The sequence below is a fragment of the Numida meleagris genome, chromosome 2 (assembly GCF_002078875.1).
Source record: "Numida meleagris isolate 19003 breed g44 Domestic line chromosome 2, NumMel1.0, whole genome shotgun sequence".
Taxonomy (NCBI): Eukaryota; Metazoa; Chordata; class Aves; order Galliformes; family Numididae; genus Numida; species Numida meleagris.
This window is the reverse complement of record NC_034410.1, coordinates 124,630,956-124,641,480: the sequence shown is the minus strand read 5'-3', so window position 1 is coordinate 124,641,480 and position 10,525 is coordinate 124,630,956. Positions and strand designations below refer to the sequence as shown.

The 10,525-nt window shown below is 43.0% G+C and overlaps 1 protein-coding gene across 1 annotated transcript; it reads left to right on the top strand.

Annotated features, from left to right (window-relative positions):
• On the top strand, window positions 1,052-9,529 carry GEM (GTP binding protein overexpressed in skeletal muscle). Its single transcript, XM_021388417.1, has 5 exons — window positions 1,052-1,203; window positions 2,784-3,127; window positions 5,923-5,999; window positions 6,489-6,693; window positions 8,316-9,529. The coding sequence occupies exons 2-5, from the start codon at window positions 2,794-2,796 to the stop codon at window positions 8,591-8,593; spliced, it is 894 nt and encodes a 297-aa protein (XP_021244092.1). The 5' UTR covers window positions 1,052-1,203; window positions 2,784-2,793; the 3' UTR covers window positions 8,594-9,529.

The following is a 10,525-nucleotide window of genomic DNA, read 5'->3' as shown; positions in this document are numbered from 1 at the left end:
GGATTTCCCTCCCTGCACAGCCCTGGTGCTGAGCTGCCAGGGGAAGCCACCATGAAATGAAATGCTATTTTCCCAGCTCAGAAACAAAGCTGTTCAGACTTCCTAAGTGCAGAGCAAGAAGGGCAGTCACCGGTTGGGTAGATGACCAGTAGAATAATGAGGAAATTGCAAAAATAAGGAAAAACGGTAGGAGTTTTCTGTAGACTTCTGTATAACTGGTGGTATCTCTACCAGGTAGTTCGTGGAGGTTTATTACTCTACTCTGTTAATCAAGAAGTAATTTTCACACACACTGTTAGAAATGTCACCATTTGAGGAGTGAGCACATGCTTAGTGGCACATACACGGTATAGCCATCTCTCCTACTAAACTACAGACAGAATCGGCACCGTGCTGCCCAGGCTTTGTACTCCCTAATTCACGTCTTTCTTTGCCAGCGTCCAGCTGGAGCAGCACTCAGTTTGTGGCCAGGTGTTTTGTTGAGCCCTTGCGGGAGGAATGCTACAGCAAAGGTGGGGAGATGACTGGGCAGTGACTTGGAAGGTGATGGAGAAAATAGGATTGCACATTTTGGATCCCTTTAAAAGACAACAACAAAAAAACACAACAGAATAATATTCATGCTTGTGAGATAATTCTAAAATAACATTCAGATATTTTATTCCAGAAAAACATCTTGTCCAGTGGGGAGTTAACTGCATTTTTCAGACAAAGAACATAACACATTTTCTGCATGTTATGCATTTATGAAACATGTCATTTTAAAAACATCATTAATCCTTCTAGCATTTGAATGCAAAACTGAGAGAGATGGAAAGGCATGTATTTTTTATTTTTTTTATTTTTCCACTTGCCCATTTTCATCATGTAAGAACCAAATGTGTTTATTTTACTGGCAACACTAAGATGATCATATGATTTCAAGTAAGTCTTTTGAGTCTGTTTGTAAGTTTTTACTTTTCTGCATGTCTGCTTCCTCCCAGCTGGGGGTTGGCTGTTGGATGGAAAGGCCAACCACGTCACGGAAAAGCCCTGTCTCCGATCAGATGGGCTTAATATAAACCAGGTTCACTGAGAAGGAATTAAAGAGGCAGCCCGTAAGCGGGAGGGGATTTACTCCGGCAGAGCAGCTCAGTGTAGCACAGCCCACGGAGCGGAGGGCAGCACAAGCCCGGAGCTGACGGCGCGGACGGTCGCACACAAGTAAGGCAGCTCTGGCCACGGTGCCTTGGGTCGCGCATCGGTGGGGTTTGATGTGGCTTTGTAGACCCATACAGCTAAACTCAGTGTGTGCCATCAAACCTGGGCTTGGACTGCGATGTGCAGTGGTGACTTAGAGGTGTTTGTCTCATTAGGGTTTGTTTAGTGAAGGATGATGGCTTGCTAGGGAGGAAATCATGAGTCCCAGTTTGTGACTGGGACTGTTCTGTGATTGTTTATTGATGGTCATCATTTATTTGGGCCCTGATGTCTGACTGAACTGGAATTGCCTTTTCTCATCTGATCTTTTCAGTGGGGAAACTGAAAGAAAATAATACATTGTAAATCAAACTGCGGTTAATATTCGATTTTGTGAAGCAGTCTTTGCTTGCTGCCTAGTTTCTTGTCAGTTCTATTTCTTGTTGGCAAAGTTATTGCATCTGGGACTGTGCAAGTAATCTAGTTTTGCCACTAAGCACTGTGTGTCACAGAGAAAATACTGCGAGTGCTGTAATAAGTTCAGATAGAAAGTGGTTTTGGTCTGCTTATTCTCCAGCCTGCTCTACATTCATTCTAAGAGGTTTTCAGATAGCTTTGTGTGCAAATGAGTAGTGATCTGTACACGTTGTTTTTATGTGTTGCTGTGCTTATTTTCATTCACCGCTTATTATTCAAGTTTTAAAATTCATTTTATGGGCAGTTCTCCTGCCTACTGACATGGAGAAGAGAGCTGCAGATATACTCCAAAAAGCAAAATGTCCAAATAACTATCACTTTGAGAACTGGAACGCATCAAAGTAACATTCCTAAAAATGGTAGCTGGTGGCCCATGAGAATGACATCACTGTGCTCTGCCTCCAACCCAGGCAAAATTGAGTTTGCTAGGTTATATGTAATTAGGGGCCATTAAGGTTGGAAGAGCTAACCAATTGGCCCATTGCGCAGTAAATGAAGTTGCTGATTTAATACCTGTAAATTTAAGAGCTTTTTCTGCCAGTGCCACCTCCTGTAATGGCTTAAAACTATGCCTCCTCTGAAAAGCCATTGGACTTGGTTGTGTCCTTTTTAGCAGCCAGAAAGCCAATGTTTGAAGCTTGTCCTGACATAGATGAGACCCAAAGCCGCCTGCTTGCTTCCATGGCTTTCCTCTCCTATGAGAGCTGTATAAGGTTGGGAGTTGGAGGCACCTGGGACGGGTCCCTCTGCTTGCCCCAGGAGGCAGGAGGGCAGGGAGCAGTGCTTGCAGGTGCTGCCTGTCTCTTGATGGGGATGCAGCCATGCGTGAGCTCTGCTGAGTGCTTCCCTGCCCATGCACCTAGCACTGCAGGGAGTGTGTACAGCCTAAAGACAGATAGGATTAATGTATGGGGGTGGTATCATCCCCAGGAAAAAGCCTCTGACTCACTAGCTAGAAATATTTCTTTGCGTACTAGAAACTGCAAAAGAGTGCAGAGTCTCCTATTTTGTTGTTGCGTGTTGGATCCCTGTAGAAGAGCAGGACCTGCTGCCTTGAGTTAATAAGGTGTTGATGCATTTGTAAGTATTTTGTGGATAAAGGGTGTGGCTTCCATATCTCTCACCAGGGATAAAAAAATGACCCTCAACAATGTTACCATGCGTCGCACCCACCACAGCAGCCTGCAGCAGCAGCAGCAGCGATGGAGCATTCCCGCTGATGGGAAGAACCTGCTGGTCCAGAAGGACTCCAACGAGTACAACGTGCAGAAGCGATACACCATCAGCCCCGATGAATACTACAGAAGGAGCTGGTCCTCGGAGTCATCTGACTCCGTCATCTCCTCTGAGTCCTGCAGCAACTGCTACCGAGTGGTGCTGATTGGGGAGCAAGGTGTGGGCAAGTCGTCGCTGGCCAACATCTTTGCAGGGGTACACGACAGCATTGACAGCGACTGCGAGGTGCTGGGAGGTAGGTCACTATGCTCTGGGGTCTGTGTTTGCTCACCATCAGCCATGGCAGCTGAAACTGGCATGGAAAATCAGAAAGGTCATTTAATCTAAAATTGACGTAGCAAACATCTGGATCTGATTGTCAAAACTAATTCCAACACATGCATCTCTCTTAAAAACAAGAATGAACAAAATAAGCTACAAAAAGTATGAATCTCTCTAACAACAACCTAAAGCCTCTGAAAGGGAACAGTACAGATTCTCATGCTCTTTTATTTTAGAGTATCTGCCATTCAGCATTCATTGTGGTCCAACTCTGGTGTCACTATGGGCTCCACAGGGCCATCTCCAGCTTTCTATAGGGCAGAGAAAAACAAGGACCTTTCCTTGTGGTCTACGAGAATGCAATGCTCAGAAATAATATGTAACAAAAAATAAAAAAAAAGCCCTATCCAGTCATCCAAAACATTTGCCATTAAATGTCATCTCAGCCTTACATATAAATGTGTTGCCTCAGGGTAGGCTGTACGGAGTTTCAGCAAAATACGTCTACCCCTGATTTCATGTTCCTCTGTGTTAGTGAGGATTTTGAAACCTTCTTTAGTCCCAACGACTAGTCAATGCAGAAGGTGAGGCTGTGGCATCCAGCCATCAGGATGTAAGTGTGTGCAAGATGTTGTGGGAGAAGGGTCATGCAATGATGGAAGCCTCCTGTGGCCCTGAGGACACAGGTGCCGTGACCTTGGGAACACATGCAAGTTGCTGGCTGGTTTTGCTGTTCAGCATATAGGGCATTTCTCTCCTCTATCTGTTCCTGGTGTGCTGGTGCCCATGCTAGCATGGAGAGTTTCTGAGCCTTTTTTCCAGCCTTCGGTGGAGCATAGACAGGACAGCTTTTCTTGTCCTTGCCAGGATTTACTTTGCACATCCTTGTCAGATGGTTTCCTTCTCCTTCATGAGAAGCCGTATGGATTCTTCCTTCATTTGCGCTCCCAGCACTATTGCTTGGAGTATAGCCATAACGAGTTTTCAAGGCCAGCATTATGGCAGTATCAGAAAACCTGCTGTTGTATTTCTCCTTTTTTAATGTCAACTTCAAAATAAGCATGAGATGAACTAATTGCTCACTTTCAGCCTGTTTTATATCCTATTGAAGTCCCTTTGGGTTGTCTAAAGTGCAAATAATTTCTGAGTATGACCATCTGAAGCACTGGCACAGGTTGCCCAGAGAGGCGGTGGATGCCGCATCCCTGGAGACATCCTAGGTCAGGCTGGATGGGGCTCTGAGTAACCTGATCTAGCTGTAGATGTCCCTGCTCATTGCAGGGAGTTGGACCAGATAGCCTTTAAAGGTCCCTTCCAACAAAAAAGATTCTGTGATTCTATGATTCTATGATTTGGAGCAGAACATTTTTGAGAAGTGTGGTTACGTGCTTGTAGCCTCTCCCTGTGTCACAGAGAACAGAGAAGGAGTCCTCTAAATGTTGTCCTCTGGTGCAGATAGATCTTGTTCCCATGCCAATGCTTGATCAGTCAAAGAAACTATTCTCCAAACTTGAGCTTACAAACTGGCAATATTATTGCAAGAGATGATGATTTCAGGACAGCCAATTCACAGAGGGAATACAGCTGTTTTGAGGGATTAGTTTTGCAACTAGCTGTAAGATTCATCTAACTCATGAACACAGATGCTCCTCTTAATTATCTTTGTACTTTGAATCCTTCCATTTTAAGCTGTGTCAAGCCTGTGCTCTTGTTTACAAGGTTTGATTTTATTTTAAATACAGAATATTTTTGGCTGAGTCTTTTGCATGGTTGTAGATTCCTGGCATTGAGGAAAGCCTGTGATTACAGTTTGGGGGAAAGTTCACTCCACTAATACCCAGAAGAAATTGTATGAGGCAGGAGTTAAGGCATGGTCCTATCTACAAGCATGGCTGGAACAGGCTCCTCACACAGCTCATGGAAAGGTGTAGTACACTGAGAAACCCTAAGCCCAGCATTTTTCACTGGCCAGCAATGCAAGACTAGAGAGGGGTTCAAGCCCCATACTACTCATCCAAATTACCTTGGATCTGGGGGGAAGAAGGATTAGTATTTGAACCGGAAACTAGACTGAGATTTCACAGCAAGGACTGATTGTGATTGAGTGGGAACAGCCCCTCCAGATCTAAGCAGAACTTAGTCATGCGGCATTTATAATCTAGATATGGGTCTTTTTGGTTTCAGTACAAAATAAATAACTCCTGTGGTTTGTTGACTGCTTTGCTTTTTGTCATCAAAGGTAATGTGGGAAGCTGTGAAATGGGAAAGAGATGGGATACAGCAATCATTTCAGTCTCTAAAACTCAACAGCTTCTGTCTCACAAAACCCTGTCCTCTTTGCTTGGTGGGCTGTTAGCTGTATAGCTCTCAGCAGCAGTGACTGTTCACCCGTAAACTGTCCCTGCTAAAGCGAAAGCAAATATTTTCCATTACTCAGCCTCGCTGGACTCTGCTGCTCCCGTGGGGCAAATGTTCAGCCTTTGGTTATTTCTTCCTCTGGTTCTATTTTCTCTCTCCCACATAAGATAAAGAGAATATCAACCAAAATAATGAACATTTCGTTTTCTGATCTTTCTTTCTCCTTCATATATCATGGAAAGTAAGACAACCAGTAATGAACAGAAGGCAGGTTTAGTGCTGATGGAAATGAGGAAAGGACTGAACATGAGCCAGCACAAAACTTGGCTCACTAACTTGAACTTGTTTTTTTTATAATGTACGTGATGTCACAAAATAAATGTTACCAACATTTCTAATTTTATCTTCCAGAAGACACATATGAGAGAACCCTGATGGTGGATGGGGAGAGTGCAACCATTGTACTGCTCGACATGTGGGATAACAAGGTACAAAATTGATTTACATATACTAGTCTAATGCCAAAAGAAAAGTGCATATGGATGAGGGCTAGTATAAGAAGTAGTAATCTTTAGAGAAAGAAAAAACGTATTTTCTATACTTCAGCATCAGGGAAAACACAGGATCAGTATCCTCCCCACAGCAAACCAAGCACGCCTAACGGCTCTGCAGTGTGAGCCTGAGAAGAGCAAACTTTCTTTATTTTTTTAATGATAAAACAAAAAATTCAAGCCATTTTCCAAACAGTGTTCATTCCAATCTAAATCCAGTACAATGAACTAGCAGGGGCAAATTTCACTCTCCTTTATGCTGAAGTATTCATGTGGTCACCACTTTGGAATTGCTTTTAGTACAACTGTGATTCAAACCATATCCAGTACAGTTACAGCAGGAATGTGTTTAGATTCTCCAATGTTATATTTTCTAAGCAAAATCTGTTCTGGGCATAACGATGTCTGACTGTTTGCTTTTAACAGCGTGAAGGAGAATGGATTCGAGACCACTGCATGAAAGTGGGAGATGCCTACTTGATTGTCTACTCCATCACAGATCGAGCAAGCTTTGAGAAAGCCTCTGAACTCAGAATACAGCTCCGCAGGGCTCGGCAGAAAGAAGATATTCCCATTATTTTGGTTGGCAACAAAAGTGACCTTGTCAGGTGCCGCGAAGTTTCAGTGGCAGGTAAGAAAAATGATGAGGATAAGAGCTTTGTAAGCTGTAAGAGCCATACAATAGCTGTTGAACATCACGGTGGATGGAGTACACTGTGATCAGGACCAGGCAACAAAAGAGCAATAAAACAACAGAGGGCTGAAAGACAGGACAGAGGACCAGGAAAGGTCTGCCAAGTCTTAGTCAAGTCAAGTTTTAAATAATCTCTTTCCCAAATTTAAATTCCGTCATAAAAGCAACTTGAATTTCTTCCTTTCCTGCTCCTCGTGTAAGACCACTGCAGACTGAGAATGCACTAGAAGCTGGGAACACTTTAGGTTTCCAATATATGGTTATGCATAACCTCTTTATTCTGCTGCCAAAGATAATCTCCTTGTTTGATCAGGTCCTCCTCTTATCTGGAGTTTTACTTCTTGGTGAATTAAAATTCTCTCTCACCCTTCATTTCACTGGCCTGGGCAGGTGCTGCACATCCTTTAAGGAGAGATCTGCTTGGTGTCTTGCTCTGAGATGCTGAAGCAGTCATCCATCTGCTACATGCAAATGAGCTTGTGCCATGCTCCCAAATCACGAGGAGTCCTAAGCCCATAAATAGGAATAGAAAAATATCTGGGGAAGCTACTGCTGACCCTCAAGCTCTTCAGTCAGTGGAATCTCTTCTTACGCAGACTTCCCCAAGGTTTAGGTGACATAACACATGGCAATGCATTAGATAATCTCATCTTGGCCAGAGCCCACAGGAAACACGGGTTTCTTGGCTCAGCATTTTCTTGTCTCTGCAGCTATCCTGCTTTTCTATTTCTCAGTTGATCTAGACTTTTGTTTCACTGGGACAGGCACAGTTCCTCCGGTTGCTGTCAAGGTTGCTCTTAGTGAAGGGTTTGAACAGAGGTAGCTCATCAGGAGGCCAGAGATGATGATTTTCCTTCTCATGTCTCTCTGGCCAACTTGAAAAATCCCTTGAAAGATTTAGCCATCCTGGCTTTGAGTTCACAGCAAGTTAGAAGACAGCATGAATTGGCTTGCATGTTTAAGTTATCTGCCAGCGCTAGTTTATATTCAAACAGTTTGAGATAAGAACTGTGATTTCAGATATACCTCTGAAGTTATGGGCATAGTTCCACTTTTAAGGATTTGGAACTTGTGTCTGTTCACACCAAGTCTGGTACTGTTTGAAGACCCTGGATTGTACACATCTACAGAGGGGCCTTGAGTCCTGCCTCCTGTGGTAATGAGAGCCGTGCTGGGCACATGAAGGGCACTGCCATCACCCTTTAACATTACTTGTGGGAGTCTGCTCTTAAGATGACCAGGTGATTTTGAGTCATGGCTGACCTCTCCGCCCCATGGAGTGTATGTCAGCCAGCCCCAGCTCCCTCCCTTTGCAGCCGACGTGAGGACTGGCCTTCTCCAGGAGACTGGCCCCCTCACTGTGAGGGGATTGTGACACAGAGCAGATGAATCATGGCCTACCAGGCAGCATTAGATGATTAAAGACTTATCCGTGGCTATATTAGGCTTGAGGAATTCCCCTGGTGCCACTGGCTCCCGCCACGTGACAGCCCACAGCCATACTGCCTCCCTCCCTGGTTCATGACATCTCATGACAAATCCCTGTTGTGATTTTGCAGAAGGCCGAGCGTGTGCTGTTGTGTTTGACTGCAAGTTCATTGAGACCTCGGCAGCTGTGCAGCACAATGTGAAAGAGCTCTTTGAAGGCATCGTGAGGCAAGTGCGGCTCAGGAGGGACAGCAAGGAAAAGAACGAGAAGCGGCTGGCTTACCAGAAACGGAGGGAGAGCATTCCTAAGAAAGCCAGGCGGTTTTGGGGCAAAATAGTTGCCAAGAACAACAAGAACATGGCCTTCAAACTCAAGTCCAAGTCTTGTCATGACCTATCAGTACTTTAAGAACGTTGGACTCTGCCAGAGCTTGTGGCATTTTGTGGACATTATTGAACTATGTTGTGGGAAATAATCTATATTAGATTGGGCTATGAAAATGACTTAGATTCACAGTTGTGATTGTGATGATTTGTGCTGACATAAGAACAGCACAGTGCATGGAAATATCTCTCTTTTTCTTTGGTAGTTTTATAAGAAAAGTATAAACCAGAATGATCCGAAATTGTGCCGGGAAAGTGTTCTGGAATATTCCTATTTCTTTTCCACTCACCTGTGGATAATAGCGTAATAACCTCAAACTGTCATGACTTGGGAAGTGAATACTACACTCTTTACTCTTTCTCACTGTAATTACTCTTTTATTTCTTTTCTTTTTTGAAAATTGTGTAAAGAATTGAGGAACTGGCTAGGCATTGATCCCTCGCCAACTGGCTGGTCAGGCTTGAGCACCCACAGCTGAAAATATGCATTTTTGTAGAATAGCAACCAAAACACTTGTTTTTATTATTTCAAGGATTGGTTTCAATGAGTTTACACATCTCTTACTTTGAAAATATTTAAAGGAAAAATCCTATAGTCAAATAAATTTTCCTCTCATATTTCTATGTTATGGGACTGTTTAAAACTCATAGTCAAAATAAAATTAAAGCACAAGCTGTATCAAAGTACATCAAGTGCAGGATGCCAAACCTTTGTAAATCACCTGAGCTTTTTTAAGAAACCACACGGACTTCTTGTATCCAGTCTTGGCCTTTCTCTATGCCAGAGCTATGCTGTATTTATTGTGCAAAATAACAAGCATTTTAATGTTGAGGGGAAATGTATTTATTACGAAGTTTCTTAAAGAATAATGTTAATTTTATTACTGTTTTCTATCTAATATCTTTTTTCAGATATGCAAGTTTTTACTTACATGCCTTGTAATAAAACGAATAAAATATATGACTGCCTTTGAGACTCATTGGGGAATCCCTGATAATTTTTTCAAGTTGAGAAAAATATTTTGAATGCTTGGGAAGATTGCCGCCTGACAAGGACGGGGAGGATTCCTTGCATCTATGAACACAGAGGCTACTTAGCAACTCAGAACCACAAAGCAAGGATCACCCGCAGTCTCAAGGCTATTTGTACTCCCTCATGTGCAAACGGGGTTGAGGTGCCAAAGATAAAAATAAGTCATTCTTAAAAAACGTATGTGTCCCTAAGTCTGAAAGCACTTCAGAATCATTAGCTTACTTTTTGAGTCTAAATGAAGCAAAATGCTATGTTTGAGTTAGATGGCATGGCATACCCTAATCCTCAATTTATGTTGGACATAATGATGTTAGCATAGGTTTCCCTCCTGACTTTGCTGGTTTATGTGGGCACACCTCAGAGTTTCAGGTAGATGTAAAATCATTCTGTTTTGCCAACAGAGAGTTCAGAAAAGCCAAATCTGGCTTTTCATTTTGTGATTGTGACTCAACAGTATGGATGAATGCAAGAAAACGAGACACAGTAGGTTGACTGCCTTCCACATCTCGATCTGTGCAGCTTTTATCCACCAAATGCTCTGGTAAGGAAGGAGCTTGCTGTGGTGTAAAATATCATATTGCAGCATGGCTCTGTGCTCATGCAGCATTCAGATCTCCCTGGAAGGGAATTTTGGATCTAGAATGTATTGTTGATATGAGGAGAAAATGATATTTTGAACAGAGCATAGACAAGAACCCCGTTCTTGGGTTTTGAACAAGCACTTCTACAGAATACAGCTTATCCCAGTATAAATTTTCTTAACTTGAAGCTATCAGAACATTGCCCCTGCTCATGAGCACAAATAAAACAGATGTTTATTTTCAAGAACTGAGAATGAAGCTGAATGCAAGGAGGGCAATTCCTTAGCTTGCTACAGTATCTGTCAAGCTATAGATCCTACAATTCTAACCCATGCAGGTTTTG

Coding starts and splice junctions, on each gene's coding strand:
- GEM (XM_021388417.1), top strand. CDS start 2,794: ATGACCCTCAACAATGTTACCATGCGTCGCACCCACCACAGCAGCCTG. Junction 6,000..6,488: donor TCGACATGTGGGATAACAAG/GTACAAAATTGA, acceptor TGCTTTTAACAG/CGTGAAGGAGAATGGATTCG. Junction 6,694..8,315: donor CCGCGAAGTTTCAGTGGCAG/GTAAGAAAAATG, acceptor GTGATTTTGCAG/AAGGCCGAGCGTGTGCTGTT.